The sequence below is a fragment of the Fundulus heteroclitus genome, chromosome 13 (assembly GCF_011125445.2).
Source record: "Fundulus heteroclitus isolate FHET01 chromosome 13, MU-UCD_Fhet_4.1, whole genome shotgun sequence".
NCBI lineage: Eukaryota > Metazoa > Chordata > Actinopteri > Cyprinodontiformes > Fundulidae > Fundulus > Fundulus heteroclitus.
In genome coordinates this window covers 29,213,685-29,231,435 of record NC_046373.1, presented here as the reverse complement: position 1 = coordinate 29,231,435, position 17,751 = coordinate 29,213,685, and the positions used below count along the sequence as shown (strand labels likewise).

Here is a 17,751-nt window from a genome sequence, read left to right as displayed (position 1 = left end):
AAGGCCACTTCTGTCCTGGGCTGCACTCTGGACTCTGTGGAGGAAGTAGCTGAGAGGAAAGTGTTGTCCAAGTTCACATCCATCATGGACAACACCTTCCACCCCCTGCACCAGACTGTAGAGGAGCTGAGCAGCTCCTTTAGTGCCAGACTTAGACATCCTGTCTGTAAAAAGGAGCGTTACCACAGGTCATTCATTCCTACTGCTACCAGATTTTACAATGCTGCACTATAACTGTAACCATAACTGTAATAACTAATGTGCAATAACTAATGTGCAATAATCTATTTAATACACTGTGCTATAACCCGTGCAATAATCCTGAAAGAAGTGACTTCTGCTGCTATCACCAAGTGAATATATGTCAATACATATGTATATATATATATATGTATATAACCGTGAATGTACATATGACATCTGCCTACTCAGATTTCTTTTGTATTTTTATTCTTATTTTTTTTTCTTATTTTTTTTTTTGATCCACTGTATATATGAAGATACACTGTATATAACTGACGCACCATTTCCTACTTTTGGCACCTTCTTCTGACTATTGACTATTGAGCCGAAGGGACAAGTGAATTTATCCAACGTGAGATCAATAAAGCCTATCTTATCTTATCTTATCTTATCTTATCTTATCTTGCGATGACTGCTACTGCTGTAGAGAAATCTGTGTGGATGTGTAGCGAGAGCCAGGACAGTGACGTAAACGGCGGGTGAATATATTGTGAACGTTGTTACCGTACTTACAGGTATTGAAACCCAACATACTGGAAGCTAACCGGTCCGCAAATAGTTTCTAAACTATGTAAGAATGATAATGTGCTGAACAAAAAGTTAGTTCTGCAATTATCTGTTCGTGGTAAATTGAGATTTACTTTAAAAATCATTCTAACACCTATAGAACAACATGTCACAGTCAGTGTTTGGGTTTATTTATTTTTACAAAACCTTATATTACCAAAATAAAATCTACCCTTCAAATAACAAAATTCCATGCGTCCATGCCTCTGAAGACAACATATAAGGCATAAAGCAACTCACCAGATTTCTTTTGCATACATTTATTTGTATTTTTCTTGCATTTTCCCTCTCTTTATTCACATTCTAAGCCCAATATTCCCGTCAAGGTGTTTTCTTGTATTCTGCACAGCTGCAGCATAACATTCGAGTCGTACCGGAGAACACTCTCTGAAACATTTAGTAGCAATACAGGAAACAGAAGAGAGTTGCAAAGAGGACCAGAGCAGACTGGAATGGAACTCGGCTGCTTCAAAATCTACACGTCAACATTCGTCACAAGTTGCTCATCCGCTGTGATGTTTATATGTGGCTGTCCATTACCTTGATTATTGTGTCTCTCACGATATCATCTACCCAAAGCAGAATTAACAAACAGTTGATTTTCTTTTTGTGTGCCTTTAGATAAGTTGTATTTTTGTGAAGTCGGTAGCACTGTTGTCTTGCAGCAAAGAAGGTTCCTTTCTATCTGCATGGAGTTTGCATCTCCTCCCTATGTTCTCTGCATGCACAGGAATCTCTCTGGGTTCTCCAGCTTCCTCCCAGTCGAAAAACATGACCGTTCGGTTAATTGGAGACACTAAATTGCCCCAAGGTGAGAGTGTGTGCATGCATCATTATACTGCCCTGTGATTGACCGGCAACCTTTCCAACTTCTACCACTAGAGACAGTGGGTTTAGACAATGGATGGATGGATTTGAGTTTTTGTGACATCCTGCAGCAAAAATCCACACTTTTACCGACCAGCTCTGCCTTTTTTTGTTAACCTACACTTGATAGTGAAATAAAAGACACAAGTGGATAGTATCTTTAAACAGAGCCAACTTTAGAATCTGATCAGTCTTTAACTTGATCTTTTTAAAATCTTTACATTCAGTTAGCTAGTGGGTCATTTTTGGATATTGTATAATACAGAACTTTAGTACAATTACTGACCGTCATTGGTAATTTAAATAAAAAAAATAGACAAAGATCACCATAATCTGTTTAGGAATATTTAAAGCAACTGACAAAGAAAACATCCATCTATCCACCCAAAAGGCATTATTAGATACAAAACTATTAGCTAAATATTCAAAAGCAATTTACAGATGCTTTTCTAAAGTACCTTGTTTAAAATAAAAGTTTTATGGTTTATAAGTTGTCTGCACATAAAAGAGCCAGATTGGCGTAAACGGTGAATTATAATAGTTCATTTAGTCCTTGTTCTTATTTATACTCATTTGCTGGCCAACGTTTTAGACTCTGTTAGCACAGGTTTATTTTTACCATCCAAACTCAATGCGGAGAGCTTTAATAGAATGTCCTTCCAGTTAACAACAAAAGTTTGTTTTCATGCCAGCACAGTGAGCAGTCTACAGCGGAGGCTCTGCAGCTATTGAGCTATCTGTGGCAAATGGAAACTGGAAACAAAGATGAACCCAGGGGATCTGCTGTGGCCCAGTGTACTCCACAGTGGGCCCCATTAGATGTGACAGGTGATAAAGTGTGCGAAGGGCAAAAACAAACTACTCAGCAAAAGTTGGAAGACATTGATAAACGAAGGCGGGCCGGGCTCATCGGGCAGAAACCTGAGGGAATTCTCCGGCAAAATGCCACCTCGATATCTTGCAGAGCCATCCAACCCAATTAGGCCAGAGGATGAGCTGCTTTGTGGATTCTAACTTGGATACATCTTCTTTTCAGTCAAAGTTTTGAAAAGTAAAATGTCAAGTGTCTGCAAGACCCCGTTTTGGCTCATGGCTAGTTGTTACTGAGCCAAAGAATGTAATGAGGCTAGAATTCTAGACATTCACAAACATATCTGGAAGAGGGAATTGTTAGAAAGTAAAACATATTTGAGATAAGAATTCCACTATTGTCCCACAATGGGGACATTGTGGCAAGGTCACAGAGAGTTACACACTGTTTATAGTGATGGGGGAACATATATATATATATATATATATATATATATATATATATATATATATATATATATATATATATATATATATATAGACCACCAACAGAACTCTTGTTTTAACGCTAAGCAGTGCTATCTCTACATTAAAAATTTCTTCCTGGTATACAGAGCAATTTCGAAAGAAAATGCTGATTTAGTTTCACAATTTACAATTTATAATTCTTTGTAATAATGCCCATTTTGTAACACTTTGTTACCAGCTCAAAAATATGCACAACTTTTTCCACAATTCCCAAAAGCATAATTTATCACCTTTATCTATTTATGTACTGAGATCTTTCTGTTAATGTTTTCCTCTTGATATCAACGCAACATACAGTTTTACAGAATTGGTGGTAAGGGTAGAGTTCTGAGAACCCGATATTCTAGCCAGACAACAGAGTTACGTTTAAAAAGTTTATTGTAAAGATGAGTAGTGGCTGACGACACAGGCAAGCAGAACCAGACTGACCATGGGCTGCAGGCGGTGACAGGACAACCATTGATGACGGTAGAGGCTGACCAGAGCAGGCGATGCGGACCAAGGAACCACCAGAATGGGCAAAGCAAGCAGCTGGAGCTCCCAGGGAAACAGGCAGACTTCTACAGGAAGGGCTGAAAACACAAAACGAAACAGAAGAGTCCAGCTGGCTGAGCACAAAGGAACTGGTCAAGGCAGAGCACATCAGACAAGACGAGACGATCTGGCCGTGAGTGGATGACTGAGGTAGGTTTAAGTAGGCAGAGGAAAAGTGAGCAGAGTGGACACTAGCTGACTGCAACATCTGGAGCTGATCTGGTGGCTGAGCTGATTGGAGGATGAATGGTGGCTGGTGGCTGAGGGGAGTGGAGCAGATTCCACAAAAGTCCACAAACAGAAACCCAGATCATGACAAAAGGTGATTCGGCATAATTTTTGTGGGGGCTTTTTAAATGGTATGTTATACGTGTATGCCCAGACAGTATGGGTTATAATGAAGGGGATCCTGTTGCATCTTGATTTAAAATATTTTTTTTAATCAACCTGGAATTGCATGAGGAAATTACTGGCAGTCAATATCTCCACAGGGAAAGCATTGTTGCCACATTACCACAGATATTCAGCTAAATAATTACCGTTTGTCCTTGTAAATTTATATAAAACCATGTGCACACATACCAGCAAGCAATTTCCATTTATAAATCACAGCTTCATCTGAAAATTTGCGTACCAGGTTCTGCCTGGTATGCAAACGCCATCTTATTGGCTTAGACCCACTATAGTCAACCATAAATGGCCAATGCAAAGCACCTCTTAAATGTTAATGTGTATTTAAGTGAGACAGTTCATTATTGATATTTCATGGTTACCAGTGCCAACCAAGGAGAAAAGAGCAAATAAACTGTTAAAAATTTCAGACTAATAAACAATACTAAAGAAGTGAAAAACTGAACAAAATGCACATGACCAGAAATGCCGATATTAAATGTGTAAATGTGAGATAAAAGCACATATGTTGCCCATGGTAAAACAACTTGTTAAAAAGAGAACCTTAAGATAGTGTTAAATGTCAGCTGACATTTCAGCACACGCTCTGTTTTGAAGTTCTGTATTGGAGGAGGCTGTGTGCACCTGGATTGTCTAGTAGGAGTCAGGCCAGGAGGGGGGAGGTCTTCCCCCTAGATGATGAAGAGTACCCCCCCTTGTCACAATGTGATGGTGGTACACATCACATCTGCCTGGAGATCATCAAATGGAGGGCAATGTGACAGCAGAAAAGCCTACTGAAATGTCATGTGGACTTCAGTTAAAGATTTAAGAGGAACCTTGATGCAGCATGGCTGCAATTCACCACTTTACCGCCTGCATCGCCAATTTCCCCGCTCACTCATGGGTTAGAGGTGTCATGATGACAAGTTTGTTTCTATCTGTTGTGGGCATGTCAGTGCATGTCTGGGCGTGTTTGCATTAGACCCACTATCGGCTTAGGCCTACTATGAGGTCTCTGTGGGCCAGCTGATGTGTTCAGGTTTTCATCAGTTATGGAAGGAAAAAACTAAAGTTTTGTTTGGCCTGGGGATGAATGGCCACGGGTGTTTTAGGATTTTTTGGGGGGCTTTTAAGAGCCTGTGGAGAAGTGTTGTTAATTTTGACAAAAACTATTTCAATTTAATTAATTGAATTTATTGATTTATTTGACAGGGATCGTGTACACTAATGAACATTGCTGAAAATGCACCAGAACTAGCCAAAAGGCTATTTTTCATCTGTTGTCCCTGGACAGATCTTAAAATTTTATCCCTAAATGCAAACTGACAGGCATTTTTAATGTAGAATGGTGATAAATATGCACAAGATAATCTGTATTTTTGCCATAGTTTGTTGTAAGTACTGACTAAAGAATGGTGAATAAAATTGCTAATGTGTTAATTATGTGCTAATTTGCATTGTACTAAATTAAGTCTAAATAAAACACATCGAGGTTTGCAGTTGGGATACAAAACAAATGTGAATGGGTTCCAGGAACATGAAAACTGTGGTAAACCGCTATAAATAAAGATATGCATCAGCTTGAATGCCTGAGTTTGTTTCTGCTTGGACTCAAAGATTATGAAAAATGTATGTAAATTTATTTTAAACGGCGGTTCAGTTTGACTGAAGGATTTCACTGGTGCAGAGCACAAACTGATTAGTATTTAGACTAATTGCTCATAATATCTTTTTAATCTACATAATTCCAACCGTGTTTCTTTTTTTGTCACACATTTCATGTTTAAGAGTCACAAAGTGGTTCATGCACTTCTACTTAGCCAACAATGGACTCTGGTCGTATTTATTTATTCTTTTTACTTGAGTCTTTGATGATAGAGAAAAGAAAATCCACAACAGAAGTAACATGTCTACTAAAGACACGTGACTAATTCAGACGAGATGTGAGGATTTACCCAGGTGCAACGAACAGACCCACAACAAAATACTCTGACCTGAGTGGTCACAAGCAAATTTAAATACGCATTTAACCTGCATTTATTACAAAAGCTATTTGCTGTGGAACAATGAGGGGAGTGCCAGCGTGAAGACAGGAACAGCATGAATACATCTGCAACAAAGACACCAGAAAAATGTTTCCCCAAAAGACGACGATCTGCTCCCCTTTTGCATGAGAGAGAAACTAAACATTGCTACCTACCAGTAGACCTATTACAATGTAATAAATGGTGTCCAAGCGTTTTGCATGAGGAGACACTGCCCCTGTGTGGATGTGCTGAAGAAGACCCCAGGAAGAAGCTACAAGGTGAATGGAAAGAAAGAAGAATGAGTGGAGCTGAAACAGGTTTAACAAGTTTAGGACCTGTAGGCGTTCTGTTAAAGCATGCAGTTCTGTGTTCTGGCAGCACCCATCGTGTCCACCTTGCTGTTCTACTTGTTCTCAGCATCTCAAATGAATGTATGTGTTTGTTTCAGGGTGGGGCTTTTCTTGTTCAAGTTGTAAATGTGCTTCCATTTCAACAACACTAAAGATTTCCTCACTTTACGTGTTTTTGTCTGTTCTGGGGAGGCTGTTCTGCTGCTCTATGATGAAACAATACACCACAGAGATAGTTAATGTTTCTATGTGTATGTCCTGTGCAGACGACTGTTCCTAAATCTTTTTCTCCTTTTTTTCCCTTTTTCATGCTCCTCTCTTTAGAAGCCGTCATAGTGTATCAGCAGCTGTCATCTCTTCCTGTCTCTAGCATCGTTCTCACAGGAGATGCACAGGCAATGCTGTCCCTCACATCAACCCTTTGCAAACACGCCTTCACTGCATCCATGAATCTTCTCTGTGGTCTTAGGGTTAGGGTTAGGGTCCCCCCGCCCCTTCCTCCCTTCAACTTCCTTGATCCAAAGCAGCTTTGACTCAACCTGAGCTGTCCCTCTGACATACTCATGTCCTCTCCTGTCCATTTTGCTCACTTTGAGTGGAAACCTGGGGGACTCAGGCACGTGTACTCCACCAATCTGGCTTTCACAGAGTGGGAAGAAGAAAGTAATTGTTTAGAGACTTTTAAAAGAATTGTTCACAGACGCTCTCCATCCAATCTGACCGAAATTGAACTGTTTTGCAAAGCAGGATGGACAAAATAATTCAGTTTCTGGATCTGCAGAGTTTAAACCTTAAAAGACTGCAAGTGCAAGACAAAATGTGTAAATATTCAAGCCGTACTAATACTTAAATACTCAAACAAAATATGCTCACTATTGTGCCTCCAACGCCCCTCTCCCTCTACCGGTTTCTCTCTCACATATATCTATTTTCCGTAAATGTTAAGTTTAACGTCAGTTTATCTCAAAAAGCAGCACAATACTCTGTGCAATCTTACTGAGCAACTGTGGTTAGCAACAGGAAGTGTGTTTAAATGTGTAAGTGAGATAAACGGGAGGAGTGATGGACTGAAACACTTTAGCTCAGTGCATGAGTCTTTGACAGAGGCTGTGTGACTCACAGGCTAAAGGTTTTTACAGTGAATTAATTTTTTATGCAGTTGCCTTCGTTATGTGAAACAGAACATCAATGTTTGGCTCTAATTTTAAGAATAGAAACACCTCAAATGATTTTCATGTCAACTATGACATAAGTAATTTGTCTGGTGTGAAAATCATTTAGGGCTCGATTTGGACATTTGACTATTTGGATATTAATACATGTGAAATACAGGTAGTATCAATCAACATGAAAATCTGGAAAAAATGGAAAAAAATTGCTCTTAAATAAATAAATTAAATTTGAACAGAATGTTAATAAAATTGTTTTGGTAAGGAATAAATTGGGACACTTGATTTGTATTCTCAGTCAAAATGACTAAACTCAACCACGGGCAGTGCACATGGTTAGAACTTGGTTACTCAGCATTCTCCTCTTCTCTTGCACAAACACTTTATAAATACATATCTACTGTCAGGTTTAATGCATGACTGAAGCGCAGACTGAGCTTGGGAGTTGCATGTTGAAAATTTATTGAAGAAAGCAAACTTACAGGTTGACAGGAGACCGGGTACACAACAGGAAAAGCAACCAGAACAGGGCAGAATCTGGAATCAAGACCTGGAGGACCTGACCATGTGTCTTAAATGGGAAGAGACAGAGGGAAACAATGGGTGGATAATTAGGCACAGGTGAACTGAGTCAAACAATCAGCTGCAGGGAAAGAAAGGACAATGAACTGGCAGGAGCAAAGGGAGGACTGAATCCAAAGCAGAATAATAGTACATTCCATTTGTCCTCAGTAGTCGGAATTCAGAAAATTTAACTAGAACGACCCTTAAAGTTGGTATTACGAGTTGAAAAATCGGTGTAACAGTATGGTACCCGACCAGCATTCATGATGGCTGTTACTCGGTGCAACTTTGAGTAAAACTTCATCCTTTGGTTGTTTGTAGCAGCTCTCTATTATTCATGTAACATTTAGTCAGTCGTACAGGTGCTACCATTCAGTGGTCATCAGACGGGACGTCTCAGCTCTCTTTATCTGCACAAAATACCGTCTAGAACAGCGTTATTGTCATTGTTAATGTTTTAACAACACTGCAAGCGTCCATGTTTTTTCCTTCTGTCTGACAAGAAGGAAACTGCAACGTAAAAAGGTAGAGATGACATAATAGGCGTCTTGTTAGTTCCGACCTCTGAGGCAAAAGGTACGCATAGTAAGATAATGAGTCAGACATGGGGGAAAGAATTTAACTAAGAAGGAACAGATAACAGAACTACAGAAATAAAGACCATAAGCTAACTAAAATCTGTCGTAACAAGAATACACTTATAATATAAATAACAGAAACCAAACTAAAGAAAGGCAAGCCTAAAATACGGATCTAACAGAACTACTAAAATAATAAAAAAAAAATAACTAAACAGGAACTAATCTAACAAATACCAGAATGTATAATAAACATAAATGCTGACAGAAGACTAAACAGGGATGAACTGAATTGGGGTGTGATAAACAGAAGCAGGATCCCCAGGGAGCAAACATAAATTATCACACCCCAGGGGATACTGACAATTTACATAAAAAACTCATTTTATTTATTCACATTGAAATTGTCAGTGCAATAAGAGCAAAGTGAAACCATAGTCAGGTTCCTTGTTTTTGTGCACAGACTTGGCCCACAAGATGGTTATGATTCTGATTTTGAAGGAAGTTTGCCCTATTTCAACCTAAGACATTTAGTTTGGTGCGCTCCTGACTTCATAAAAGAAAGTGAGTGCCATGGTAAGAGTGAAAGAGGTCTACAGGAAGAATACTTACGAGTCGGGTAAGGAGTGTAAAGTGGTGCCAAAACATCTTTATATCAGCGATTCGGTGGTTCTCAAAGGGATATAAACAACTGACAACAAGCCAAAGTCTGGCCTTCCAAGCAAGTTCGCCCTAAACAAGCTGCAATATGTCAAAAATGTGTGCAAAAAAATTTAAATATCTGCACGGGACATGCAATGGTCTCTTGCTCATGCTCATATTTTGTACATTCATACTTTTCAGTTGGCCAACATTTCTGGAAATCCTTAAGTAATATTCCAAAATTCTGAAATATTGAACTGGGGGTTTTCATTAGTTCTCAGTTGTATCAGAAGCAAAAGAAATAAGCGCTTGAAGTATAGCAGTCTATGTGTAATAAGTATATAATTTGATATATATATATATATATATATATATATATATATATATATATATATATATATATATATATATATATATATATATATTCACTCCTCATGACAGAGCCACCTTAACAATAAGCTTTGTCAAAAAGGAAATTTTTAAATTGTCATTTTCCCACATCAGCCTGACTGGGACCGGTGTGGGTCCTCTAGAACGTTGCCGCTTTGTTGAACACTGATGCCCTTTTCCACCAGTTTTGGGAAAGTTTTAATCATAGTCTTAAAAGTAGACATGGTGTCTGCCTCACAGACCAAAACTGGGAGTTGGTTCCACAGGAGAGGAGCCTGATAGCTAAAGGATCTGCCTCCCATTCTACTTTTAGAGACTCTAGGAACCACCAGCAGACCTGCAGTCTCAGAGCGAAGTGCTCTGTTAGGAACATACGGGGTAATTACAGCTCATATATATTAAGAAAGCTTAATTATTAAGGTTCTTTGTACGTGAGAAGGAGAATTTTAAATTCTATTCTTGTTTTAACAGGAAGCCAATGAAGGGAAGCTAAAATTGGTGAAATATGATCCCTCTTGTTGATTTTCATCAGAACTCTTGCTGCAGCATTTTGAATCAGCTGAAGACTTTGAACTGTATTTTGTGGACTTCCTGATAGTAAAGAATTACAATAGTCCAGCCTTGAAGTAACAAATGCATGGACTAGTTTTTCAGCATCACCCCTGGACAGAATATTTGTACTTTTGGCGATATTCCTGAGGTGAAAAAAGGAAGCCCTGGAAACCTGTTTAATATGAGATTAATAAAGATATATATATATGTATGTGTATATATATATATATATATATATATATATATATATATATATATATATATATATATATATATATATATATAAATGCTTTCGAGGTGATTTAGATTTTATGCCATGAGGCCCAAAATTTCTGGAGGTTCCCCTGCTGACATTTGTTTTGTTTCAGGAGAGCTTCATTTTACAATTGCTTCAGGCAGAAATCTTTACACAACGGGTCAAGCCCTGTTGGCATCTCTCCAGACTACAGCAATGTTGGACGTTGGAGAGGAAACTGGACTTAGCATGCCAGGATGAAAAAATATCACATGGAATTCGCAAAATTCTCAACAGTTTCCTGACTTGATAAACATATACTTCACGATCATGTTCTGTTTATGTAATATGGTCTTACAGGTTTGTGTGTGTGGGTGCCTGTATGACGTAGTATCTTTCATGGATGTGTAAACTGTAGACAGAACATCAGAGCACACACTCACTGACAAAGAATGTTCCAGCACTCCACACCCACACAGACTGGATGTTGTTCTTGCCATTGCAGAAATGCCCTGAACCCCATTTAGCAGCTGGAACTTTGTAATCAGGAAAGACTGGATATCTAAAAAAACGTGTATTTTCCGTCTGTGGCTCCACAAAGTAGTGTAGTTGTCTTGCAACCGGAAGGTTGTGGGTCTGACCTTCCAGCTTCCCTTTGTCATATATCAACGTGCCCCTGGAGAAGGCACTTAACTCCAAGTTGCATATAGGTGCAATCAGATCTGCGTGGGATCTGTGGGCTGTGAAGGTAGTGTAAAACGCTTTGACTGGACAAGACAAGAAACGCGACATATAAATCCAGTCCACTTTTATTTATTTATTATTAAAATGCAGACTTGATTCTTTTACAGTAGTTCGTTTTTATGTCTTTTTTATGAATGGAAGGGGTAAGGCTTCTTAGTTTTTTTTATGAATTTACTTCGCAGACTCCTTCCTGCTTCTCCTGCTGCTCAAGTAGATCAACTTTTCCCGTATGCTTTTCAAAGCAAAATACTCTTCTTGTTTGACAAAAAATTTAAAAAAGACTTTACAGTTTATTCACTCCCCTTTGAAATAGTTTTGAATAATTTCGTACGGCACAAAAGCTGAAAAAGATTGCATTTATTTTACAAATAGGTCTAAAATTGATGAGGGAAAAAAAACGAGCGATGACTGTGTGCTTTTATTGTTGTACAAAGAAAACGTCGCGCTTCCGGAAGTCTGCTGCCCGCAACTTGACGTCCCAATCTCCCATTAACGAGCCAATCTGTTGAATGTCTCCTCCTGTATAGGGCAGAGCGAAGGCGAAAAAGACGGGTCTGCAGGGGAAAGAAGCACAACGAGGTAAAAACATCGTCTTTAAACGAGTTATACTAACCGTTTCCTGCCGCTTTAGTAGCTTTTGTAATGCTCCATGGCTGAACTTCACAGCTTTTCCCCGTCTGGCATTTTAAAAATGGCAATAATGTCCCGCCGTGCTCGGGTTAATCGTGTCTACGCCCGGTCTGTTTGATTACACGTGAGCATGCTGTGACTGACAAATAAGAACACAAACCAATTAAAAGCCACAAGGAGCGGCTGAGCTGCAGTTATTTTTTTTTATTTATCTTGCCCGCCTTTTAACGGAGATTCATTTAATTTCAATTTAAAAAAAGTCACAATTATCTGCCGAGGAGATTTGATTCGTTTTTTTTCGTTCTATAGTCAAAAGTTAGAGTCTGTGTCAGAGCTGTACAATTCAACATGGTTCCGACCCAAGTTGAGGGACATATATTCCGCTACAGCTAAATGTTTGCATGAGAACAGCGGTCCTGCTCTGGCAACCCCTAAAACCCTCGTTACAAAAGACGTTTTCATCACAGCCCGTCTTACCAAACCAAGTTGAGCAGACTGAGGGGAAGTCAGATTTAAGCGAAGTGGTAACCATGGAGACCAGTGATGGGGATGTAAATGACCCGAGTTACATCAGCTGCAAAGATCAAGTGGTGACGTCAGAGCTAACGAGGTTATCATCAGGCAGTTTCAGCCTGTGAGTGACGTCAGCAGATACCTGCCACATGCCTTACAGCGCTGCAGATAGCAGTTACACAGTCGTGCACTCAGGCTGGACAGTTGCAGTGGCCCGCAAAAGTCTTCACATTTTCATCATGTGACAAACACAACTGTGAATGTGTTTTATCGGGATTTATTGTGATCGACAGCTTGCTTACATTTTTTTAAGTGGAAGAAAAATCACACGTTTAGCTTCACAAATAAGAATTTGAAAAGGTTTGGTGTGCATTTTCACTCAGCCCCCTTTACTCTGACACCCCTGGATGCCTTTTAGTCTGGGTATAAACGGCTGCTCTGTGAAGGCCTCAGACCGTTGTTGGAGAGCACCAGAGAACGAACAGCATCGTGATGTCCAAGGAGCGCACCGCTGGGAGTCGGCGGTGGTCAGAGGGCCCGGTGGCTCCGATTGTGTGGCAGCATGGCTTCTGTCAGTCTGCCGCAGGGCAGCGGTGGGTACGATGCAGCTCACCACCGTCAGCGTGTGAATGAATGGGGGAATGACTGAATGTAGAGTAAAGCGTTGTGTGGTCCTCAATGCTTTATAAAGCGCTATGCAGGTTCAGGCCATTTACTGTCACTAAATAGGTCAGATTGTAGTCAAATTTATGGCTACAAAAAAAAGTTTAGCCTGAGGGCGGAGTTTCACCCGCCAACGGTAAAACGACCCTAAATATACAGTGAGAGGCGCAACTGAGAATCTGTCCAGTCAAACAAGCCTTAATTTGTTTATTTAGCAAACAAAAAAATGTCCGCTTCTGGACGTGCAGACTTGGTAAGGTCACGTCACAAGACTTGCATCTGTATCTGCAGAGGAAGGTGGGGCTATAAAGTATTGACTCAGGACCGAATACAAATGCATGCAACACTTTTCACATTTTACTACGTAATGTTTCATTTTCCTTCCACTTGCACACTATGCACTACTTTTGTGGAGAGCTTTCAGAAGAGACCGATAAAGTACATTAAACAGATTGTGGTTGTAATTAGAGTTGCACCGATACCAGTATCGGCCGGGGCGCCGATACCGCGCTAAAATGGTGGTATCGGTATCGGTGAGTACCAACAAATAGGTCACAGATACCATTTTGATGTTTGTATGTCACTTGAACGCAGCCTTCTCTCTCCCGACACGCACTAGTTCTACTGGATTCACTTTGTGTTGGTCTTTTTCCTGCTTTAATAAGGTAGCAGCTTGACAAAGCCATGATAGCAATTATTTTACATCCAAGTAGTATGCAGGTCTTCATATATACACACACACATAAATTTCAAAGTAATGGTATCGGTATGGTATTGGTATCGGCCGATACTGCACAGCCAGGTATCGGGTATCGGTATCGGGGCCAAAAAATGGCATCACCGCAACACTAGTTGTAATATAAATTAAGTTGAAAGGGTCTAATTTGTTTTCAGATGGAATGTCTGGTGTAAATCATTGCCTTCATAAATGGTATTAGTTTTATTTACCGTGCGTGGCAGGGCAGAAACTCCAGGGCCGCTCATTTTTGTGGACTTTGACTCATGTGAATGACTTTGACTTCCTTTTTTTTCCCCCTCAGAATCCACCTCCTTTGATCAGTCAGCCACCGACAGCCATGGCGACCATGGTGATGGAAAGTATCGGACGAGTGTTCATCAGCCTGCAGCAGATCCGCCAGGTCCCCCAACTGCTGACCGAGGCGGCGCCCTCCATGCCCGGCACCGTCACGGACTCGGAGGTTCCCGCCTACTTCAGGGAGCGCCACGTCGCCACCGGCTACAGACCGCTCGAGCAGAGCTGGCGCTACTACTTCCTGTCCTTGTTCCAGCGCCACAACGAGACCATCAACGTCTGGACTCACCTGCTGGCCTTTTTGTTGCTCCTGGTTAAGCTCCGGCAGCTTGCCGATACGGTGGACTTTGTCAGCGACCGTCACTCGTGGCCCCTGTTGATCCTCGTGTTGTCTTCCCTGACCTACTCGGCATTCAGCGTGACCGCCCACCTATTGGGTGGCAAGTCGGAGCTGTGCCACTACCTGTTCTACTTTCTGGACTATGTGGGAGTGGCGCAGTACCAGTACGGCAGCGCTGTGGTTCACTTTTACTATGCAGTAGATGAGACCATGCACCGAAACACGCAGGGGATCTTTATGCCCGCTGCCACTATCCTCAGCTGCCTGTCTTGCCTGGGATGCTGCTACGGGAAGTACTGCAACCACACGCGGCCATGCTGGGTGCGCAAGGTGTGCCAGGTGGTGCCCTCCACCCTGGCCTATCTGTGGGACAACAGCCCTGTGGCTAAGAGACTCTTCCTTTGGGCCGCCGATGACCCGGCCGTCGCCTACCACTTGGGTCAGGTGGGGTTCTTTGTCAGCTGCGCCTTGTTCTTCACCTTCCCCCTGCTCGAGCGCTGCCTCCCCGGACGGTGCGATTTCGTGGGCCAAAGTCATCAGGTGTTCCACGTTTTGCTGTCCTGCTGCACCTTCTGTCAGATTCACGCCTCCTACCTGGACTACGTGCATCGCAGGCAGCTGTACACGCGCCTGCACGAGAGCGGCGACGCGGCGCTCTTCGTGGGCTTCTACGCGGTCACTTTGGCCGTATGCGCCCTGATCACTGCCTTCATGCTGAGGAAAGTTAAGCACGTGCTCGACTCCAAATCGAAGTCTAAATAATGAAGTAGCCAGCGTGGGATCATAGTGCCTTTTCCTGACAGATGCTTCCAAGCAGAAAACAACAAATCAGGAGTTGTTTCCTCGTATTAATAAGCAGGAATGGGAGTTTTTCTTTGTGTATTAATCTTGAGATTCCTGCAATTTACTACTAAAACTCTGATATCACTGCCTCCTTACACGGCTACTTGCCCTGGCATTACTGTACTGCTATTACCTAAACATAGGACACATGTAGCGGCCATTACTGAGAGTTCAGCTTGTTTGGATATAAACCCACTAACATGAGTTTAAGGCTACAAAGGAAGCGTCACGTTTGCACGTAATGCGGTGCACATGCAGAAAAGCGACGGGTGACATCACTGGGGGAGCGACGTGTGACGCCTGGTGACCAGAGGGTCAGCTCAAAACAGCAGTTGACGGTCACCAGACTCTGAGCATGCGCCATAATGAGATCAGAGAGCATTGCCAGCACGAAATGGAGTCCAACATAGGGTTGGATTATGCCACTGGCCCAGGGTCAGTTCGTCGCATGGTGCAAACTCCCGGCATGCGCCGCGCAAGAATGTACAAGTGGTAGTTGCACGAACACAAAGCCCCGTGAAAACCCGACACGTGACCCCTGTAAGCCACGTTAAAGTTCGGGTATGGCTTTTTAAATGTGTCTCCAAGGCGACCTCTATTTCTAGTGACCTTGGCTTGCTGCTTTAATTGACGGATGCTTTTAAACTGCCTGATTAGATTGTGGCCCCAATCTTGATGCCACCAACTGTGCCCTTTGGAGCCTATTCTAGACCCACCGGCGTTTTGGAACCTAAATCACCAGTCTCTACGTGTGCCAAATTAAGTCCTCATTAGACCGATCTGTTTGGGTCCTTAACTATTTTTGTGGGAGTTTATTTTGACCCTACTAGCATCTTCAGTGTAACATTATTTATTTTTCTAATAGGAGTGACACTATGTTGTAGTTCTTAGGACCATAATAGAATTAATTGGAATATAAAGTCTTATCGTCATTAATCTCAACATTCCTCTCGATAAAGGTCAAGCTAAAAATGTGTAATTTTACTTTGTTATATTACTGGGTCTTAATGTTGTGCTCTATGAATGTTTTTTGTGAGTCTTACTGAGGTAGCACTGATTGAATGTTAGGGTTAGGCATTTCACCTGTCCCCGGCCACTAGGCGTCATCAGATGATGGGCCGTGTGCAGTCACTTGAAGCTAAAGGTTTAGGGTTTCAAAATTCTGCTTTCATTGCTTCGTAGATGTATGTTTTAAACCTTTCGAAAGGGCACTTTAAAATGTTTTCCACTGTCAATCTAGGGTTTAAATCCTGTTTTTGTGAATGTCTGTGTGTTGTTTCATGAAGACTACGACTCTATGTAATTAAGATGGGATTTTTCTGCCGATATTGGATGTATTTGTCAATGAAGGGATGGTTCAGGAATCTACAAGTGAGATCTGCCCTGAGGTTAAAAACGGTTAATAGCTACACTGCATTAAAGAGCTCTCTAGGTGTCTTAATTTAGTATAAATCCAGATTAGTTGATCTTGGAGGTTGAAGCTAGCAGCTAGTCTGAGTGAAGCCGAGAACAAGCCATCCTCCAAGAACGCTAGTCTCCAAACATGTTACAGTATTTTATGTGCTGTAAGTAGTTATTTATATCAAAAGATGCCTCTCCTTTGGTTATCTGCCTTGACCGGAGCCGGCCGCCAGGATGTGTGTCATCAGATGGTTCCAACAATCATCGAGTGTTTGGACCCTTAACCATAACACTCTCCTGATGGTGGGTTCAGCAGTGGTAGCCAACCACTACCCAGTCCCTCCTGGCTGCCAGCTCATCTCCTCCCTCCTGTTCCGTAGTCATCATGGGTCTCTCTCTGCTACCTCACCCAATCTTTAACACTATTTTGAGAACTGTTAAGTAATGTCACATTTGTATTGGGGGTGGGTAATTGCGCGGAAGAAACCTAATAGCATGTTAAACTGAGGTAGGAAGTAGGAGGCGGTGCTCCTTGTGATCTTAGTGATAGTGATCTTCCTGTGTGAAATGGTACACTGCTTTTCAGGTCAGAGGGACTTCCTAAAGAATGAGATAGAATTGTGAGAACACAGACATAATGCCTCTGGATCTGGATCATACATCAGCGTAAACATTCACTTTAACTTTTTTATTAGTATTTTTTATATTTCAAATCAGACGGGTACTCTAACCAGCAACGTTTCACACGTTCCGTTCTCAGTTCCTGTTCTACAAACCATTGGTGGAACGCCATCATCAGTGTTTCTGTGCTTCTGTCTTCTCAAACCCTCAGTGGTTGTGGCAGATGTGCCGTTCACACTGAGCCTGGTTCTGGTTCTGCTGGAGGTTTGCTCCTGTTAAAGGGGAGTTTTCCTCTCCACTGTCGCTACGTGCATGCTCGGTGTGGGGGATTGCTGCAAAGTCAACAACGCAATGCCAGCGACTGTCCACTGTGGCTCCGTGTTCATCCAGGAGGAGTGAATGCTGCAAGTCAATGACTCAATGCAATCTGCTGAGTTTTCTTAGATAGAAAACTTTAAACCAATCTGTCCGGAGGATTTGACTTGACTTTGTAAAGTGCCTTGAGAAGACTGCT

The 17,751-nt window shown here is 41.5% G+C and overlaps 1 protein-coding gene across 1 annotated transcript; it reads left to right on the top strand.

The window, feature by feature from the left end:
* The first annotated feature begins 11,682 nt into the window (after positions 1-11,682).
* Positions 11,683-17,542, top strand: paqr7a (progestin and adipoQ receptor family member VII, a). The gene is made up of 2 exons (XM_012873668.3): positions 11,683-11,772; positions 14,040-17,542. The coding sequence occupies exon 2, from the start codon at positions 14,076-14,078 to the stop codon at positions 15,132-15,134; it is 1,059 nt and encodes a 352-aa protein (XP_012729122.2). The 5' UTR covers positions 11,683-11,772; positions 14,040-14,075; the 3' UTR covers positions 15,135-17,542.
* The last annotated feature ends 209 nt before the right edge of the window (positions 17,543-17,751 follow it).

Bases quoted from the DNA above. Each gene is read 5' to 3' on its own strand.
- paqr7a (XM_012873668.3), top strand. From the start codon at position 14,076: ATGGCGACCATGGTGATGGAAAGTATCGGACGAGTGTTCATCAGCCTG.